Below are 21,562 nucleotides of genomic sequence, written 5' to 3'. Positions count from 1 at the left end.
GCAGGACTCTCTCTCAAGTGCTCCTCCAGAGTCTGAGGACGGTGCTTGTTGGAACATCTTGGACCATGTTCTCACCCTTGAACCAGTCAGGATGTGAAGTTCAGGTTGGATTTGGGCAGTCACCCCAGCAGGAAAGAGAGTGAAAGAGGGGTTCCATCTGGGGAAACAGGCTGCTGGAACAGGACAGGGTCCCAAGCCTCAGGGCTGGGGTGTGAGGGCGGGGTTTTCAGTCACGGGATTGGAGCTGGGCCAAGGTTGGGGCCAGTGGCCTTAGCTCACCTGCTAGGCTGTGAGCACAGAGGAAGGTGCAGGGAACTGGGGCCGGGGTCAGGGACCACCACTGCACATAGCCTCAAGGACAGAGCTGCCAGAAGTTTCGTTCTCATTGGGTGGAAGCAGCGGGGAGAGAAAGAGAGGTCATCACAGAGAACTTCCTGGCCACAGGACCTGTTGGAACAAAGGGCATACTCCTCGTGGTACGAGACTCTTTGCCTGGGACTGGACGCTGCCACCAAATAGATGTGTCCAGGTTTTCCCACTTCCATTCACGGGTCACTGAGGCACACATGCGCCCTGCTTATGGCAGTGGCCCATAGCTAGTGGGGGCCATTGGGGTTAGATCCTTCCTTCTTAAAGATCCTTCTTTCCTCCCCTTTCTCCACTGCTCAGATATCCGTGGGCTCCAAAGCTTTCTGGATCAGGCCTCGCGGCTGGGCCTTGATGTCTCTTTACAAAAGGTGGACAAGAACATTAGCCACGTGTTCACCAGCCTCTTCACCACCATGAAGACAGAGGAGCTGAACCGCTACCGAGACACGCTCCGCCGCGCCATCCTCCTGCTCAGCCCGCAGGGGGCCCACTCCTTCATCAATGAGGTAGGTGGTGGGGCCTGGGGCCACAGGAGGCTCTGCGCAGGATGCCACGGTGGACCACTGGGGCTGTCTGTTCATGCGTGGCCAAAATGGGTGTGGGGACTCCTAGGTGCTGGGTGTTTGGCACAAGCCGGAAGGAGTTAGATCCCGAGCACAGCTTGGCTCCTGGCTGGTCCTCCGCAGGTTACCCAAGGCCTACCTGGACAGTGAGGGGCTGGGAGCAGCTGGCGGGAAGCCTATTTACAGGAGACTGCCAGAGATTTTGGAGGCAAAACTTAGAGCTGTTGTTTCTTTGTATCGTTGTTGTTTTAAATTTCCCCTCTTTGTTGGCAGGTGTAAGCCTCTAGGGATAAAATAAATTTTCAGGTTTCTGCAGAGGTGGGCAGCTCTGCCTTTGGTATTTGCTAGCACCTGGTGGAGGTGTTGGTTGCACATTAGCAAATGATACTTGGTGCACAGGCTGATACTTTTGGGACCTAAGCTAACCAGTGATTTTTTTTTAATGCCTTTTTAAGGGTTAGGGCCTTCCAAGGAAGACAGGGCCCATCAGTTTAACAAAGAATTTAGTAACAAAGAATTTAGAATTTAGTAATTTAGTTGTGAATAGCCAACTAGAAATACGTTCTGAGCTGGCTTTTGCTGGCAGCCCTGATGGTCTGATGGCAGGAAGGTGACGAGCTGGAGTTGGCAGGTCCCTCTCTGGCCTGGGTTGGTTTTCATGGGGGAGCCCGGGAGGAGGGGGGATGTGCTGGGGGCGTGGTATGCCTGGGAGCAGGGGTGGCCCAATGCGGTCTGTGATTTCCTCTCAACCCCAGTCATCTACTTGGCTCTCTCTGATTGAAAGGAAAATGAAGAGAAAGGCAGAATTATACTAATTCCATTTGACGTACTTTGGTTGCTTATTCCGCTTTCTCCTCTAATTAATTATTACTCAAAATGCTACCTTATATATCAGGAGCCAGCACGAAGCCCACTGCTGGGGAACTTAAAATTCGGAACGCTTAATTTGGCACATTGGCTGGCAGTCCTGCAGCCCTTGGCTAATCAGACCCCGCTAACGCCGGTGGCCAGCCAGCCTGTGATGTCCTGTCGGCACTCGGCATTTTCTCTGGAACACGTTTCCCTGTAGGAAGTGATTCAGGCCAGTAATGGGCAGCCTAGGATTAGCAGCACTAATGTGTCCGGCTTTCTCAGAATGTTCCCAGCAGTGTGTGTCCCAGTGTCTGCTCATAGGAAGGCTTTTCTCCTTGCTAAATTCCCCAGGCCGGGCGGGGCAGGCTCCAGTGATGGTGTCTGCTAATCCGGTCGCTGGCCTTCTCCATCTCTCTTCTCGCCCGTCCCTTGCCTCCTGTCCTTGTTTCCTTTCTGCCTTGCCGCTGTCCCGCCATGAAGCTTCGGAGTGGGAAGAATATTGGCTTTGGAGTTCAACAGATATGGGGTCAAGTCCAGGCTCCTCCACTTCCTGTTGCTGTGACCTTGGCTGCTTTGCCTCACCTGTGTGACCTCAGCTTCTTCATCTGTAAAGGATGGAGGAAGGAGGCAAGAGGCCAGATGAAGCCTGCGGTTCATAGCTTCTCGGGAAACATCTGTTCTCTTCCACTTACATATTCATTGTTTCCCTTCTAGATGAATTCAGCCCATGCTCTGTTTCTAGGCCCTGCAAGGATTTAACACGTAAACAAGACTGGCCTAAAGATACTATTTCCAAGTGGTTCATTATGCAGACGCCTGCAGTGTTGGAAATACTTGGCTTGGCTTGGGCCTGGCGCCTTCTTGATCCCCATCCCCCGCACCCCGTCTGCATTTGCAAAGTCTTGGCTTTGCTGGGTGCTGCAAAGTGCTGCTGGGTGCTGGGGACCTGCCCTGGGAGTGGCCACTCTTTTTTTTTTTTTTAAGATTTATTTATTTATTTGACAGAAATCAAAAGTAGGCAGAGAGCCAGACAGAGAGGGAGGAGGAAGCAGGCTCCCTACTGAGCAGAGAGCCCAATGTGGGGCTCAACCCCAGGACCCTGAGATCATGACCTGAGCTGAAGGCAGAGGCTTAACTCACTGAGCCACCCAGACTCCCCAGGAGTGGCCACTCTTAGTGTTGGGCAAGAGTGGCAAGCCCCTGGGAGGGGTGGCCAGAGACTATGGGGGAGGATGGCACCCGGGCTTTGTGCCTTCAGCTCTAGCTGGTCAGAGTCCTGGTTTTTGATTTCCTGTCAGGGTGGGTGGCTGGGTGCGGGGGTGGTGAGTGTCTTGTCCTGGGTACCCAGTGTGGGTGTTTTGTGTGCTTTCCCTAATGTTCACACTTCACACACAAGGCAGCTGAAGTCAAGGAAGTTCCCTGTTGCTTCAGGTCCCGTGGGTAGCCACCAGGGGGACTCAGCAGTAGTCAAGTCTAGACGTGTCCCACTCCAGAATCTCCAGCTGCCATGTTGCTGTGATGATGGTGGTGGGCAGATGGGGTGTGCTACCTTCACGAGGGGAGGACGTGGTTCAGCAGCCTCCGTCCACAAGCCCGGCAGAGGTTTTCAGGGCACTTCTGCTCCAAAAATTTTAGTGTATGTACTAAACAGGGTATGGGAGGGGTTTCCGGACTCCGGCAGGCTGCGGGACCTGGGCCGCTGGCTAGCCCAGGAGGTCCCCTGGGAGGGACCTGGGCATGCCATCCCAGCACAAAAGCTTCATCCACTGCCTGGATGTACTGCCTGGGCTTTGCCAGCAGACTGACCCAACCTCTCCTTTGTTGGGACAAGGACAGAGGGTGTGCACAAGGCTGATCCACTGCCAGGACATGTCCTGAATTGTATGCATCTCAAAACACTGTTTTGGGCCAGCAAATGGCCTCAGAGCCCTAGTGTTACTGATGACAGGTGGCTTTGGTACCCAATCAGGACTGCATGTGTGAGCTGCGTTGGGAGTGGGGGTACACTCTTCCCCCAGCTGTAACTTCTCCCTTGCCCACTCAGAAAGCCCAGCTGATGGGAGGAGGGAGGAAGACGGTGCTGCTCAAATCTTCTACACGTTGCCACATGGGAATCTGTTGGCAAGGCTGGTACTTTCACTATCAGTAGTGACAAGTTCTGGATGACACAGACGTGGCTATCTGGGAAGTGCCAGGTGTCCCCATGCTACACGGGGGGCTGCTTCTCTGTCCAGTGTCCAGGATGCATGCACTCACTGTGGGGACTCAGCCCGGGGGCCCCTGCACTACCAGCCTCTCTGGGATCCCTCTTGATGAGGGGCCATCCTGCCCGGGGGTTTGGGGAGTCTGGCCTTGGTGGTGGGTGGGTGGCAGAGGTGCAAGCAGGCTGAGGCACTGGGTGGGGGTGGGGCGTGGGCTCAGATAATAGGTCCTTCTTTAAGATCCCCTCACCTTCCACTGTTTAGTCTCCAATCCACATTCCCTGCCCTGAGATCATTTCAGCCTAGTTTAAACAACCACCACATGAGTGCGTTATCTCTAAAAGACTCCCCTTGGGGAGACTGGGCTCAGGGGTAACAGCATGCTGGTCCTGGACTGGGAGCCCACCATGGGGTGGCTTCTGGCACTGCTGAGGGCACAGGATATAGAGAATTCTTCCTCCAGCTGGGCCTCTTGTGCTCTGGGCTTGGCAGTAGAGGTCCAAGTAAGGGTAGGTGGTGCTCTCTAATCATCCCAACCGGGAAGTGAGTGGAACACATTCTATCCTCAGCTGGGCCTTGGTTTGTCTCCAGGCCACCACTAAGTGGGGCTTCAGTAGGTGATGATACGCACTATGACACCCTCCTCATGTAGCTTGTCAGTTTGAATCACTGGACAGGGGAGCAGGGGCTGGGGGTGTGTGCTGTCCTCACTCCAGGGCCATGGGAGTCGTGAGAGGGGCCGAGGGACAGAGGCTTATCCTGAGAATCCTGTCTGTAGCCGTTGGAACCTTCCCCCTTCTGCTCCCAGCTTCCTTCTTCCATTTCGCCAGTATTTAATGAGCCCCAGTGGTGTGCCAGATTCTGTGTGGGACACTGAGGCTATTGTCCCTGTTCACGTGGGGCTCCCAGCTTTATGGGGAGGACGAACATGTTAACAAACCCCTTTGCCTGTCAGAACAGAGCTGTGGGCCAGGTTCTGGGAGAGTGCCAAGGATGGAGCAGTGCCCTCTGGCCAGGGAGAGATGGGGGTGGCCAGAGGGTCAGGGATGCTTCCAGGAGTGGGTGACACTGGGACTGGGTCTACAGGAATGAACCTTCATTAACCCCATGGCCAAGGTGGGAGCTGGGAGAAGGGGTCTGGAGAGTATTCAGGGCCTCTTGTGTTGCCATGGTGGGTGTGCCAGGTGAGGAGTGGCTGGGGCTTAGGCTGTGGTATTAGCAGGAAGGGGTCCCTAATCCAGGGTGGAGAGTCTGAACTTCAGGACCCGTTTGTTCTTGGGACCCCTTTTGGGGTCTTTGAAGCTAGGAGCTCACTGAGTCCTCTGTATGGCCCCAGTGCTGAGGGTTATGTATGTCTTACTGTTCTTTCTCCTTCAGGCCAGATTTGATGGAGAGATCTCCAGTGCACACTCAGGTTTGGTCCTGGGCGTCATCTCTTCTTCCTGGAGCAGATTCCCTCCATCTGTCCATCATCTGTCCATGTGTCCTTCTGTTCGTCCATACATCCATCTATCTATCCGTCCTCCTACCTAAACACCCATATGTTTAGGACAGATTGGGTGTCTGCGACAGATCAAGAACCATATCTTGATATGGTTGGGGACACAGAGGTGGTGTCCCCTCCTGGAGACCTGACAAGATGTGAAATGTTGTGGCTACACATCACGACCCTCGTCCTCTTGGGCATTCCCAGTGGCTGGCTGAGTGGGCACACCCCAGGTCTCTCATCCACTGAGGCCTCCTCTGGGCTTGGGGTGGGGGGTGCCCCAGGACTCTCACTTGTCATTTCTGTGTCCCTGTCTCTATTCAGACTTAGGCTTCCCTCTTTCCTTTTTGTATCTTTGTTTCCTCCTTTCCCTTCCCTCTCTCTTTTGTTTTGCTGGAAATAGTAGAAAACTTAACTATTTGAAACACTTAGGTACTTGATGGAGAAGAGTTGCCTCTCCCTGTTCCCAGTTCCTGAGGCCGACAGAGCAGTCTGCTGGGGTCCTGAAGCCCGTGTACCATCAGGCTGCCCGTGGATATCGGGCAGCCTGTCTGTCCCACGGGAAAGTGAGCCCCTCGCGGACAGGGACTGGATGGCGTCCACCTTTGTATCTTCCAAGAGCAGCACAAGGCTGGCCCACAATGGCTGCTGAGGGAAAAAAGGCATGGAGATTTGTATTTCTTCCCTCCGATAGAAAGAGCTCGAGGCTAGGTTTTCTTGTGTGTGCCTTGATTGCCTTTTAGCTTGTCTTCCAGTGCTTGGTCAGCTTATTAGCAAGGTCCTTAGTCTTAAAACTTCTGCCTTTACCAAGGCTTGAGTTTGTGTAAGGACGCTGCCTTTGGCCCCAAGGGCCAGCAAAGGAGTGGCTGCTCCTGTGGGTGGGGACGTTCCCAGGCCCAGCTTTGGTACAGGGTAGGGGAGAGCAGTGTGCAGAGAGGTGAGTGTCTTGGGAGAGGACTGACGATAAGCGACAGTGTTGGCTGGTGTGGGAGAGTGGACATGTGCGCGCACACACACACACACACACACACACACACACACACAGGCTGATACAGTGATACCACTGGCCAGCTACACAGCTGGTACAAGCACACCCTCAGATGAGCACAGTCTAACAGGAACACCCCCCACCATCACCACTTGTGACCCCCCCGTGCGGATCTAAACATAACTATGCACACACATACACATACGCACACACCAGGATAAAGGCACTGCTGGTGTCAAAGCAGCTGGGGAAGGGATTGCAATGTTGGGAAAGACACGGCTGTTACCACGTGATGGTCACAGCAGGTGACCATTACCTTTGTAGTTAGATGGGTCTCCGTGATCTCTTTATGGCAGCAAGAAGGATGGGAGAAAAAGTAGTTAGGGGAACAGCTTAGGGGTAGGACAGCTCCTCATTGCTCTGAGAGTGGGATCCCCTTTCACCCAGATTGGGAGGAATAGGTGAATAGAAGGAACAGAGGTGGAAAGGGCCACTTGCGCTCTCCCTCCTCACCCCTGCCCAGACTGGCTTCCCAGGCAAGGAGTGTGGCTGGAGGCCAGTTCAGTCCTTACTGGGAGCACAGCCTGGGTTAGCTCCTGGCTTTGAATCAATTGCTTCTCAGAGTTTGCTGCAGTGAGTGAGTTTCGTCCCGCAATTTGAATATAAAGACTTGCTTTTTAATACATTTATCGCAAAGGAAGATTAAGTAATGTCAGTGTTCTGTTGTCCCACATGATATATGCAAATATTTCTTACTTTACCATGGTAAATCTTCAGCAGGCGACTTTATCACTCAGAGCTAGGATAATTCTGTGCCATTTAAGTATCATTTACCAGAATATTTTAAATTACTAATTAATTATAGAAGATTAATTTTTAAATGTGGCCCTGCATTTGCATTTAATTGTATCCTACTGTTTACAGATTTTAAAGCCTTAGTACTTCAGAAAAAGTGCTAGGAGTCTGAAAAATTCATTTTTTCCCCTTAGAAATTCTTAGACATGAGCTCATGAGGAAGAGATATTATGTTGAGTTTGTTCTGGTAGGTTCAGAGCTAAAGGGATGTTCAAGGCAACCAAGACTTCAGGCCTGGCTGAGATGGGAAGGGAGCAGAGGCTCTGTATGGCCACTGTCCCCTTCCTTCTCTGTCCTCTTTGCCCTCAATCCTTGCAAATCCCCATGCATGTTGGGCAGGCCTTCGTGGGTTCCTTCCCTGTGGGACATGCCACATTCTGAGCACAGCTCCATTGCCTCTGTCATCTCTAGGTCTGCATCGTACCCACCACTTGTGTGGTGACTCTTTGTCCTTCCTTCCCCATGGGACCTAGGAACGTGTGAGGGCAGGAGCTGGGACAGGTTTATCTTCATGAATTGCCTTTTCAGAGCCTGTGGTTGATGGTTGGCACACGGGTGAATGAAGGGTGGAATCCCAGGAGCTTTGACCTCTGTTGTGCACACGCAAATGTTTTCTAGAAGGTGAGTTCCCCAGTGGACAGACCAAATATATTCCTAGTGCTCTGGCCAAGCAGGGGCACCCGAGTAAGCTGGTGTTTTGGAAGAACTTCATGTTTGATTTTTAATATTTCCAAGGAGCATCCAAGCCCACATCAAGGAAAAATGCTTGCCTGTGGCTGGGTCTTACTGGTGTTTGTTTTCTGGTTGAGGGCTGTTTCTATTTTGAGTTGACTTTTGAATCATGCCACCCATTCCTGGGGCTCAGGAAGGACTTCCTTGGCTGCCTGGGAGGACTGTCTGCTCCTTCCTGGGGTCAAAGAGTGAGATCACGAACCTAAAGTGTGGGCCTGGAGACACCTGGTGTTCTTCCCTTCCTTCGTGGGCCATTAAATAGCCAGCAAAGTGTCACTTCCTCCCTGTGGGCGCCTCTGTGGCTTATTAGCAGTAGGAAGCCAGCAGCAGCCCTGAGAAATAGGCATTTACGGAGGGAAGCAGCTTGCGGCCGTGGAATGACTCAGTTACCCTTTCTGCTCCCGGATCCCCGAGGGTGTTCAGGTTGTGGGGGCCTCCCCTGAGGTGGTGAGTCAGCTCATTTGTTGACTGAAGGGCTGAGTGGGGAGCCCAGCAGGGAAGCAGCAGCAGACTCTCCCCAGTGGTGCGGGAAGCCAGAGGAAGGCTGAGCTGCATCAAGAGAGGCAGAGGTGAGGCGAGGTTATCCCAGTTGCCTGGATTCATCTCCTAGCAGCTCTCTGTGCCGTACAGCCCACATCTGTTGCCATCCTCTGCATGCTCCCAAGTGGGGGCTTCGGTAAGTGCTGGCAGGAACTTGGCCTTGGTCACCTGCCACCTGTGCCCAAGCTGCCAGGCAGCTGGGAGGAGAGAAGGCCTCTGCATCCGTGAGCTGGAGCCATGTAACAAACCCCTCCGAAACTCGAAACTCGGTGTGTGAAACAATGAGCCTTTGTTGTTACTCATCAGCCTCATAGTCAGCAGACCTGTGTACGATGCAACTGATCTCGTCTGGGCTTGCGAATGCCTCTGTGGTCAGCTGACTGTGTGGCTGGAACCGGCTGGTTAGGAGAGTGGTTAGCTGGCGGTAAGTTAGGGTGACGGGGTGATCAGGCTGCGGGTCTCTCCTTGTCACACACGCTGGCCCACACTTACTCCTGTGACAGCAGCAGAGTTCCAAGAAGGCTCTGGGCCGCTCGAGGCTGGGGCTCAGACCCGGTGCCTTGTTGCTTCTATAGGTCTCTTGGCCTAAGCCAGCCAAGAGGTCAGCCCAGATTTAAGGGGCAAGGGGAGAGAGCCCCTGGGAAACCCCTCATGGGGGAAGTGCAAAGTCACTTTGCAAAGGGGGTGGTAGGTACATTACAGAGTGAGGAGTTGGGGCCATTTTTGTCATCTGTCTGCCCGGCCCCATTGTGCAGATGAGATTCCTAGGAGCAAGCAGGTGTCCCCTGGCTCTGTGGGTGATGGGGAACCATGTGTCTCCTTTCTCCTACTCTGTTTCAGTCTGGCTCAACTTGGGGGTGAAAGTGGTGAGGAAAGGGTTGTGGACCAGAGGGAGAGATGGAACAGGCCTTTATTTATCAAGAATGCTTATGCCGACCCACTGATTCACCTCATCTCTACAATGCTGGGAAGGAGGGGCTATTACAGAGTATGGGACCTGGGGGTTTAGGGACCTGCGCATGCTCCCAGATCTAGTGACACAGCTGGGATGTGAGTTCAGAACTTCCTGACTCACAGCTTGGCTCTGCTTCACTACATGGCATTGGGAGGAGGGGGAAGCTTGTTGTCTTGACAGATCAAGGGAAGCCCATTTTCCTCCTAGAACACGACAAAGGGTGCATCTGATGGACTTTGCCATTAAGGAGCAGGTGGGATATGGGGAAGGTGGACTGGGCACCTTTTTAAAAAATTTTAAAATTTTAAATTTTTAAAAAGATTTTATTTATTTATTTGACAGAGAGATCACAAGTAGGCAGAGAGGCAGGCAGAGAGGTAGGGGGAGGCAGACTCCCTGCTGAGCAGAGAGCCCAATGTGGGGCTTGATCCCAGGACCCTGAGATCATGACCTGAGCTGAAGGCGGAAGCTTAACCCACTGAGCCACCCAGGTGTCCCATGGACTGGACACTTTTGAGAGAGCGTCCCTTGGACTCCACGGTCCTGTGTTTGCCACCACACCTGCAGAGACTATGAGGGGATGCGCAGGCTGCCTCTAACTCCCTCCTCAGTAACCAGAAGAGCAGCTTTCATGCCCCAAGGTCACCAGAGAGTCTGAGGTGATTTCCTTAACCCTTCTGCCAGGTGGTCATTGGGGCCAAGACCTGAGTCAGGTCCCATGTCCTCACCATGGAGCTTTTCTGAGTTTTGCTTCCCCATCTGTACGGTGGATTGAAATTGATATTTGACCCCCCCCCAGGTTCCTCTAAGAATTAAGCTTGGGAAATATTCTGGAGCACAGCTTTCCTCTTTACTCTCCTTCCTAGGGCCGGCCATCCGAGGGTCTCTAGTAACTGTTGTGTAGATAGGGAGACAGAAAAGTCTTAGAAAATTTAAGGATATGGAGCCCTTAGAGCAGCAAGAACAATGAAAAATCTTGACTCCAGGCAAGGTCGACGTTCCAAATTTTGAAACGTGCTGGAGTGTTAACATTAGGGATTGTCGTGGTGACCTGCTGCTGGGTCAGGTCACCAAAGGGAGAAGTGGGCATGGTTGATGAACTATTAACAGGTGTGTCTAATGCTCATTTCTCCACTGTTTGCTGTGGCATCTCTGTCCCTGCGGTGTGTTCCTTGTGTGTCTTCAGTATCTGTGTCCATGAGTGACATCAGGGTGAGAAAGCCAGGGACAAGGGCACGATTGCAGCCATGGAGATTGCGGAGAAAGACGTTGCTGTGACAGAGCCGTGTGGAGGTGTAGCAGAGAAGACCAGATGGGAGTGGGATGTCGAGGAAAACACATGTCGATGGAGCCCCAGCTCCGGCCACAAAGGCCTGGTGTGCTGGCAGGTGTGGAGGGCAGAGGTTGGATTCCCACCAGATGGCGGGACGGGAACCACTTTAATTTCGGCAACAAGGGATGGGGCAGAGACCTGAGTGTGTCCCCTTTTTCGCCCTCCTCCTTCCCACGCCGCATGGATTCATTTCCTTGCAGAGGGAATCTGAGCACTTCAGCTGCTTCGGTGGCGGCCGTTCCTGGGGGGGGGGTGTGTGCAGTGAGGGCTGCTATCAGCATGGAGATGGGGGATTGCCTCTAGAACAGCAAGACACACAGGCCCCTGCTCACTGCCGGGGATGTCCTTTTGAGCCTGTTTACTGGTCTGCCGACAGGGATAATACTCCTTTCCCTGAGGGTTGCGGTGGGGTTTAAATAAGATAAAGCCCCAGGGCTGTACTCTGTGAATGTGGCTTTGTTATGGCGTCTGTGGAGAGTGTCTGGCTGAGATCGTGGAACCAGCCTGGGCCGCTGCCAGGTCAAGGGCAGATGTGGTAATGGGTCCCAGGAGCCGTGCTTTGGCCAGCCCCATGGGAAGGAACCTTGCGCGGTCTCTGTGGGAAAGTACAGCTTCCGGAGCCAGGTGAGGAAAACCGGGTGCAGGGTATACCCAGGGTAGTAGGGGATGGTGCTAGCAAAATGTGACAAGATGCTCAAGGCCCTCAGCCTGTTCAGCTGGGATTGAGGCCTGGCCTCCCACCCCAGCGCTCAGCGGGGGAGATGTCAGATTGGGGGGGGGGTGTGGGTGGGAGGGATGGGGAAGCAGGGGGCCTCTCAGTGCCCCCTCTCCCGCACAGGCTCCCTGTGCTGGCTGGGCACGTGCAGGTCCTGCCCAGGAGCAGGAAGGAGAGCCCAGGGCGCCTCCCATCTGGGCGCTTGCTCGCCTGTCCAAGCATGCACAGCAGCTGGTGTCTTCTCAGGGTCGCTGGTGGCTGGGCTCACAGGAGGAGGAAGAGCTGTTGGTGCTTTCTGCCTGCAAAGTTACTTTTGGAAAGAGAAACCTTCCTTTCATAGCCTGTCAGGTGGCAGCCCTCAGCAAGATACAACGAACGGGGCCCTTTCCCTGGACCCCTTGCACCGGGTTCTTGGGTGGGGAAAGAACCAGGCCCTGCTCTGAAAGAGCTACCAAGTTTAACTGGACTTGGGAAGAACCACAAGCAACAGAACAAGGCGCCCAGCTGCAAGCACCCAGTTGGAGACAACTCTGTGGCTAGCACGGGCCACGGGGTGGGCAAGGGAGCAGTGTGTCTGCTGTTCTCTTGCTGTTCTGTGGCGGCCACATGGGTCCATCCAGTCCACATAACCACGTGGACCACTCTTGGCTATTGTATAACCTGGAGCTTTTGAAGACAACCAGAGGATCAGATAAGAATGGCTAAAGCATCCCTTTTGAATGCCGGCCAGGTATAGCCAAGTCACAGATCTGAAGGCCCATGACATGCAGGCAGGGATAGTGCAGGGCAGAGCAGGTGGGCTGTGGGAAGGAGCAGCAGTATAGCAACTGGTGCCTGGAGGGGCCCATCTTTCCCTGAAGGGCACAGTTGGGCAGGTCCCACTGAGCTTCCACCGTGAAGGCCTGGTACAGCCAGTGCATTCTGTGTCTCAGAAGCCAGAAATCTGGACTTTTCTGTGAAATCTCTTTATTTTTTTAAATGTTGGCAACTAATGGCAGCAATTCTAAGCTCTCTGTTGGCCAGCTCTGCCTGGGGTGGGGCTGATACAGCTTGCAGACCATTGAGTGGAAACATCTGATTTATGACTTATATGCTGTCAACTTAAGCATATTAAATATGGGAATGGCACGAAGTGAGCCCCATTCTCTTCTTCCAGGGTTTTCTCACTAGGTGCCAGCAATCATTCTTCGTGCAGTGCTCCTGAGAGCTCCTGTTTCTCTCCTGGTTCCTCCAGGCCCGCCTCGTTGTCTGTGCAGCCAGTGTTCTTATCCTTGCTGGTCAGTGCCAGGGTGTTGCTGACCTGCCTTAGGACCCTTCTTTGTATTTACAGGAAGGTCTTGGTTTTTAAGCATGTGGAGTTCAGTTTTCTAGACAGAGGGTCACCGTTGGGTTTGGTCTGTGTCCTTCATGGGGCTCCACAGTGAAGCTGCTCATTCCTTGTCCCAGGGTGGGTAGCTCTCCGTTCAGCTCCGTTCTAGCTTTCCAGGGCTGCGGAGAGCTACTGAGTCTGATAAGGGGAACTGGACAATTTCTTAAAGGCCTGACTAATGCACTTGGTAATTCATTGAGCTCCTCTGCTGGGCCCTTTCTGAGCAATGGGGAAGCACCTGAGAGGTGAGGTTGGTCCCTTCTTGGGTGTGAAATATGGTTTAGAAGAACAGGCAGTGAGCCTACAGCCCAAGGAAGTAAGTATCTGAGCCCAGCCCAGCCCATGCTTGCCTGGGACGGTGCCACCTACAGAACAGTGCCTGTCCAAGTCTCAGTTTGCACGTCTTCTAATGGAACAGATGTTCATTGAGGAGCCAATGTGAATCAGGCCCTATTGTGGGTACTGGGGACACCAAGTGGCTGAGACAGACAAGGTCCCTGACTTCAAGGAGTTGACATTCTGATGGAGTCAGGGGGTTTTCACTAAGTCAATAAATGAATAATGTCCAAGTGATTGAGGTAGTGATAACCTACTTGAAGAAAGCAAAGCAAGGTAAGAAGAGAGTGGTTTGGTGGGGACGCCATTTTAGATGTGGTCAGGGATGGTGTGACCAGGTGTTTGCAGAGAGACCAGAAGGGCGTGATGAAACCCATCAAGCAATTACTGGCTATAGAGCAATTTCAGAAGATGGAAAAGCACGTGCAAGGGTCTTGAGGGTGGAATGAGCTTGGCATGCTGGAGGGTCCATGAGGGGGAGGGGGTGCCTGGTGCAGGGCAAGTCGGGGGAGAGTGGTGGGAAAGGAACATGGGGAGGGACCCGAGGTCAGAGCCCAGAAGACCTCATCGGCCACTTAGGACTTTGTGGACTTGGTTTCAGTCTAATGGGAAGGTTTGTGAGCAGGTCAGCTGCAAGATCTGGAAAGGGACCGGGCTGAGGGTGTCCTCTCTGCCATTCTTTTGCTCTGACAGGAAGTAGCTCAGGGACATGGAAGGTCTAAGGAGATGGTAGATCATAGTTATCAGGCCATGGGGAGCCAATGTTTGGGGAGCTGATCAGGGCTACTCAGGGTGAGGTGCTCTTTCTGCACCCTCTTCTTGCTGGGGCCACAGGGAGGGCAGGGGGTCCTGGGTGGGTGTCCCCATTTGGAGCTCTGTGCTTGGTCCCCTGCTATGGGAAATCAGGTGGCCTGGTTTCATATCTCACTCAGGGAGTTCTCAGGGGTAAGCACAGCCTCCTGGCAGCCCCCCATGGCAGCTTCCTGCTGGGTGCAAGCAGTCAGCCTAAAGAGCTTTGCATTTTATTAATGTGTGTGACAATGGGCCTGATGGTCTTGCTGCTCCAAGGACTCTCCTTCTGGAAGGGCTGAGAGGACACACTCTTTACAGAACCATCTTTCCTCTGTTCTTCACCAGGGAATTCACGAGAGCAGCAGCAACAGCTAACCTGACCACGACTCACTTTCCTCAGGTCCCTAGTGGGCGTCTGGCAGGACCATTGCTGAGCCCAGTGCAGGCCTTGGCCCCTGTGGGTCTCCATTCGTTTGCACATGTGCCAATACGTAAACACATTTAAACTGCCTTATGTTTGTGTGCTGTGTGTGCCTATGACAGGGGACAGTTTGCTCATGTGTCCCAGCTTGTCCGCCGGCTTCCACAATGACGCTCTGGGGCTTGTGAGATGTCCCCTGCTACCAGTGCAGTGGGAGACAGTGAAGTGGAACTCCCCCTCCACCCATCCCACCCTTTGCGGCTTCCCAACTGTGGCTCCTCTTCTCCCAGCTCCCCTACCCCGGCTCTCAGCATCCCCTGTAGGTTCTAGGCCATGACTTTGTGGCCACAGCTGTGACCTCTGCTCTTTGGGTTTGGGTTGTCGCTTTCCCCTTACAACAGGATAGACTTGGGTAGTGCCCCTTCTCCTGCTGTGACCCAGTGGATTCCAATCCTATTCCTGCCACTCATTCCAGACCTGGGGGACTTGCAGTGTTGGGGGCGGGTAGGCAGGCCTGGCATGGCACATGGTCTGGGTCCCTTGGCTCTGCTGCCTCGAGGCCGAGTTTTGGACTCCAGACTCAACCGCTGCCAGGCCCGTGGAGGAGGATGCTGAAGGGCTGCAGTGGGCTGGGACCAAGCACTCCAGACTGCTCAGCCTGGCCTCCCACCCATCCCCCACTGTAACCTTCCACATCCAGCTGCTGCTCTCCAGGTGCTCAGACCCCCAGGCTTAGCCCCCAGGGCCAGCCTCATAGTCCCATCAGGGGATACGTATGGCCTAGGTATAGTGGGAAACTGGAGAGGCAAATAAAAGGTGGGGAAAACTCCTTTTTTTCTGTGTAATGGGGAATGCTGTTTGCACATTTAATTCAGTGGCCACTTAAAAAAAAAAATCATAACTTTTTCTTTCTGTGAAAGGAGGTGTCCTTTCAAATCTGGCAAGTTTTAGCTTCCAAAATAAGGGAAGTTGCATAATAAGCTAGCTGGGCACCCAGACTGGGCTCTGGAGCCAGGGAGAGGCTGAACAGGGACAATCTGGTCCAGGGCTGTGCGTCTCTCTCCCGCGTGTCTGCCGTTTCTTTCAGGGAGAAAAGAGCCCCGCTCAGAATGGCTACCTGCCCTGGGAAATGCAGAGCAAACACATCCCTGGCTCATTAGTGGCTCTAAAAGAATGTGCAGAAAACAGCTCTGCTTCTCCCACTGGGGTCAGGTCCGGGCTTTGGTGTTTGGCACATGAGACCTGTCCTCAAGTGGGGAGGACATTTGGGGCAACAGAAGGAGTAAGGGCTTGGAAATTGCACAGTTGGGCTCACTCACTGAATCTGAGCTCACTGACAAAATGGGGAAGCTTCTGCCTGCTTACCCCAGTGTTGTGGTGAAGTTGAAAATAGGCAATGTATGGGACAACTGCCCAGTATTGTCTGACCTAGAGTGAATGACTGTGTCCTGTTCCCTCCCACGGCACGGTGTCCCTCACTCTGGTCTGATGCTCAGTCCAGGGCTAGGCTGTTGTCACTACTCTCATTTACCAGGAGCAGAGACTAAGGCACTATGAGGTTGTACTATACTTGGGGACCTGGGTTTCCAGTGGAATACTTCTTTTCTTTTCTTTTCTTTTTCCTTGAGTGTGGGAGGTACAGAGGGACAGGGAGAGAGAGAATCCCAAGTAGACTCCACACTAAGTGTGGAGCCCAACATGGGACCGATCTCACGATCCTGTCATCATGACCTGAGCCAAAATCAGGAGTCAGATGCCAATCCAGGTGCCCCATCCAGTGGAATATTTTTAAAGAAACTTAGGATGAGAACCTGTGGAGTGGGCTTGAGGGGAGAGGAGCCAGGGGAGGTAAGATGGTCCATAGCCTTTGGAGTTAGTGCATTTGAGGTTCGAATCCTAGCACTGCCCTTATGGCTGATGGCTGTGGGCTAATTATAAAACTGCACCAATCCTTTGTCTTCTCATCTCTAAGGTGGGACTGGTAGCACATAGGCTGAACTACATCATGAGGATGTGATGAGAATTTGACAAGATGGCAGACAAATTTCTACTCCACGGTGGGTACCCAGTTCACATTCCTGGTATTACTGTGATCAGGTGGTGGTGGCAGTGGTGATGATGGCTGGGATGGTGATGATGATGCCAGTAGTGTTGGTGATGATGATGGGGGAGTGGTGTGAGGACAGTGATGATGCTGATGCTGATGATGGCTATGATGGTGATGGTTATGGTGATGATGATGACGACAGGGGCAGTGGTGGTGATGATGGTGATGATGGTGATAATGACAGTCAGGATGGCAATGATGGGGATACTGACAGTGAGGATGGCAAGGAAGATAATGGGTGTGATGATGAAGTTGACCGTGATAGTGATGATGATGATGGCGATGATGCAGCTTGTGCTTCTCATTTGAATCACTGTCTTTGGTAGTATCTTTGTCTTACTTGGAGACATGAGTAACCCAGAGGTTTTACCCCATCATAGAGTGTTCAAAGGCAATTTTTATTTTGTTTCTGCACTGATGGCTGAGAGCGGGGTTAGGGGCAAGGAGCCCCTGCTGTGTGGGATTAAAGGGGCCCGGGGATCCCTGTGTTTGTGGGGGCTGTGGTTGTGGGGTCTGCGTATCTGTTTCAGGGAGATGTTTGCACCAGGAGCATCAGCACATTGGGGAGAGACAGATCATCCTCTGTCTTACAGCAGGACCAAAGCTATGTAGGAAACTGCAGTCAAGTTGGCTCTGAGTCAAGAAGGATCTGAGAACTACTGTGGCTCTGAGGTTGGACCTTTGGTCTGGTTCTCTATTGCTGTGTGATAAACCACCCCAAAACTTAGTGGCTTAAAACAAAAATCATTTTATTATCTCTCATGTTTTCTGTGGATCCTAATTTTGGTAAGGGCTCGGCTGGGTGCTTTTGGCTCTGAGTTTGGCATGCAGTTGTGGTCAGTCTTATATGGTGGCAGGATCTGGAGGAGTGAGAGGTCGGAGAAGCTGGAGACCAGCTGGGCATCTCTCCCTTTTCACATGGTTTGTCTGAATAGGTTGGTTTGAGCTTCCTCACAACAGGGTGGCCTTAGGGTGGCAGGATTTCTTACATGGCTGCCCAGGGCTCTGATATAAGTGGTCCAGGAATCTAGAGGAGGCTTAGGCTGGATTCAGGGTGACAGAGGGGCTAGGGTGGGGTACCACATCCTCCGGCTGGCTCATGGCATGCCATTTGAGAGTGGCCTAAAGGTGACTGACAGGAGGTTGTGTTTTTATCAAGGCACAGAATGAAATCCCAGTCACCATAAGGCAGGAGCCCCAGCCAGTCTTTGAGGCGGCTGGAGGAGAGGGCATGCTGGAAGGATGGAGTCCCAAGGTGGGGCCTTCCTGTTCCACAGCAAGCTTAGCAACCCCCTGACTCTGACTTGGGCTGTGCCGTCTCTGCCTTGTCATTGCCTCTGAGAGTCCCTTACTCCTTTTGGTTGCTGTGCTTCCTCGTTTTGGTGGGAAAATGAGGTCATGAAGGGATAAGTGATTCAGGGACCTCCCAACGGGCCTGGGCAGAGCCCTTGAGAAATTCCTCTACCTAAGGACCTCGGCTTAGCCAGAGCGAGGTAAGATAGGTGGTCTGCATGGGGGTGTGTGAGATGTGGAACCCACCTCAGGGTCAGGGATGCTGGGAGCCCAGTCTCAAGCCAGGAAGGAGGCGTGTCACCTCGAGGACAGTTGGCAGCCTGCAAACCCGGTGTTCTCCTTGATGTCACTTCCCTCACAATAGAGGCACTTCTCATCAAAAAAACCTGGTGTTTCTAAGCACTGTAAGCACACAGTTAGAGAATAGTTACACTGAAGGTAATATTTAATATTTATGTCCAAACGGGCAATACCTTGACATTAATTATCCTGTTATAATTAAATCTAGTAATCCGTTACATTGCCATATAATGGAATGTGGTTATATGGGACTCTAGTGAGAATAATAGAGTTCTGAAGAGTAGAATTTGTAATTTAATACCTAGGAACAAAAGGTCTGGATTGCTGCTTATGATTTTTCACCTCGTCTTTTTCCTCTAGGGACTTACTCATCATTAAATAAGCATTTGATAGAGATCGTACCAGAGATGTGCGGTGAGAGCCTTGTGCCTGGGCTCACGGCTAGTAGGCAGCCCTCAACAATGGGGGGGTAGATGTAAGGTAGGGGTAATTAGGGTACCCACCAAAGCCAATACATCCATCTTGGGGTGAAGGAAGGCTTTCTGTAGAAAGCCCTGTCTGAGCTAAGTCTTGAAGGACAGGCACAAGTCAGTTGGGAAAACAGGGACGGAGGGGCCATCCCAGGGGAGAGACCAGCAAATGCAGAAATGTGGAAGGTGGGGGCACAGGCGAGCTGGAGGAGCAGGTGTTTTTTTGTTTTGTTTTGTTTTGTTTTTTGGAGAAAGCCATAGAGTTTTGCTTTGAAACCATGGAGAGAGGTAGGTAAAAGCACCGCAAAGGAGACCATCAGCAAAACAAAAAGGCAATTTGCTGAACAAATTGAGAAGATATTTGCAAATGGTATATCTCCTAAGGAGTTTATGTCCAAAACAAATAAAGAACTTATACAACTCAATACAGAAAAAAAATAATAATCCAATTTAAAAATGGGCAGAGGTCCTGAATAGATATTTTTCCAAAGAAGACATCCAGATGGCCAACAGACACACGAAAAGATGTTCAACATTACTGATCAGCAGGGAAATGCAAATCAAAATCACAATGAAGTATCACTTCACACCTGTCAGAAGGGCTAGACTCAAAAAGCCCAGAAATAACAAATGTTGCTGACGGTGTGGAGAATAAAGAAGCCCTCGTGCATTGTCGGTGGGAATGCAAACTGGTGTAGCCAATGTGGAAAATTATATGGAGTTTCCACAAAGAAATTAGGGATAGAAATAATTGCACTACTGGGTGTTTACCCAAGGAAAACAAAAATAATTCAAGGAGATATGTGCACCCCATGCTTATTGCTACATTATTTACAATAGCCAAGATATGGAAGTAACCAGAGTGTCCATTGGCAGATGAATGGATAAAGAAGATGTGAGATGGTGTGTGTGTGTGTGTGTGTGATGGAATATTACTCAGCCATGAAAGAGAATGAAATCTTGCCTTTTGCAACAACATAGATGGAGCTAGAGGGTATTATGCTACACGAAAGAAGTCAGATAGAGAAAGACAAATGCCATATGATTTCATTTTTATGTGGAAGCTAAAAAATAAAACAAAACAAACAAAAGTAGCAGAAAGAGACCTGTACATACAACTGCTTGTTACCAGACAGGGTGGGAGGGCGTTAGGGGAATGGGCAAAAGGGGTGAAGGGGAGTGGGAGGTACCAGCTTCCTGTTACAGAATGAATAAATCACGAGGGTAAAAGGTACAGCATAGGGAACATGGTCAATGGTATTATAATAGCTTTGTGCAATGACAGATGGAGGCTACAGTGTAAGCTAAGCATAAACTATTGAGTTCTTGACTCACTGTGTTGTACACCTGAAACTAATGTAACATGTGTTGGCTATACTTCAATTTAAAAAAAGGCAATGCTAAAAAAAGAAAAAAAAAAAAGAGGGTTGTCAAGGAGGAGTAGGGGTAAGGCTATGAAAGGACACCCCATTCCATGCTAGGGACCAAGAGCAATTCTGAAGACAGAGGGAGACATTGCCACGTGGGTGTGCCTCCACACCTCTGGGTTGCCAAAGCTCTGTGTGGCCTCAGGGAGCGTGATGGATTGGATGGCGGGCCTGGGGCCAGCAAGGAGGAGTGGTGCCAATATTTGGGTGAGTGTTAACGTAGCACTGAGGAAGTCAGGGATTACTGGGGAGAAGGAAATACTTTTGGGGACTGTTTTGGAAGTGTAGTCTCTAGAACTCAGGATGAGAGTCCAATCCTTAAAAATAAACTTTTAATTTTAGAATAGTCTTTGATTTCCAGACAAATTGCAAAGAAGGCGCAGAGAGTTTGCGTACACACCACGCCCCGTCTCCCCCCTCCGCCGTCTGAGCGTTTACGTTAGTATAATACATGTGTCGGCATTCATGACGTTATTGATACATTTTTTGTTAACTAAAGTTCAGGCTTTATTCAGATTTCCTTCGTTTTTACCTACTGTGCTTTCTCTGCTCCAGGATCCCATCCAGGACCCCACAATACATTAGTCATCCTGTCACCTTAGGCCCCGCTTGGTTGCGACAGTTTCTCAGACGTTCCTTGCTTTTGGCGACCTAAACAGTTTTGAGGAGTCCTGGTCAGGTATTTTGGAGAATATCCCTTCACTGGGATTTATCTGATGTTTTCTCATGATTAGACTGGAATTACAGATTTCGGGAAGACCACAGAGGTAAACTGCCATTCTTCTCCCTTCCTATCAGGTGTGTGTGCTATCAGCATGACTGATCACCACTGATGTTGACCTTGACCACTGGCTGAGGTAGAGTTGGTCAAGTTTGTCTGCTTTAAGGTTATGCTTTCCCTTTTCTGTACTGTTCTCTTTGGAAAGATGTCACTCTGTGCAGCCCACACTTCAGAAGGAATAGGGGGTTATGTCGTATCTTCTTGAGGGTGGAATATCTCTGTAGATTATTTGGAATTCTTTGGCACAGGAGATGCCAGTTCTCTCTCTCAAGGGAACATTAGCTGGCTGTGGCTTGGTGGGGTTGATGGTGGACAGAGTGGTAGGAAAACATTCTTTCATTCTTCGGGCCACCTGTGCCCCTCTGAGCCTAGCTCCAGGGGACCTTTTGATGGCTGGTGGATGGATGACATAAGCCACTGCCTGGACCTCCCAAGTGAGTGAGGCTCAGCCTCCACTCCGTGAGCCGTAGCCCCCAGCCATGTGGCCTATCTATGCTCCTCTCCCACAAAGTAGAGAAGGCCATTCAATCCAACTTAGTTCACTTCAAGCTAAACCCACAAGCACATTGTTGACCTTGGGGCTCTTCCCTAAGTACTCTTTTGGGGAGAAGGAAAGAGAACAGCATTGCTGCTTTGGGGCATTTATACAATAGATTCTGGGGGGAGAGGCATTACAG

The 21,562-nt window shown here is 51.5% G+C and overlaps 1 protein-coding gene across 2 annotated transcripts in view; it reads left to right on the top strand.

The window, feature by feature from the left end:
* The window catches only part of GRID1 (glutamate ionotropic receptor delta type subunit 1), a 682,834-nt gene that overhangs the window by 218,066 nt on the left and 443,206 nt on the right, over positions 1 to 21,562 (top strand). For both annotated transcript variants that reach the window (XM_032312358.1, XM_032312359.1), the window contains exon 4: positions 670 to 875. In XM_032312358.1, coding sequence (XP_032168249.1) covers positions 670 to 875 — 206 coding nt within the window. The remainder of the gene's footprint in view (positions 1 to 669; positions 876 to 21,562) is intronic.

The sequence above is a fragment of the Mustela erminea genome, chromosome 14 (genome assembly GCF_009829155.1).
Source record: "Mustela erminea isolate mMusErm1 chromosome 14, mMusErm1.Pri, whole genome shotgun sequence".
NCBI lineage: Eukaryota > Metazoa > Chordata > Mammalia > Carnivora > Mustelidae > Mustela > Mustela erminea.
This window is presented reverse-complemented; position numbering and strand designations above follow the sequence as displayed.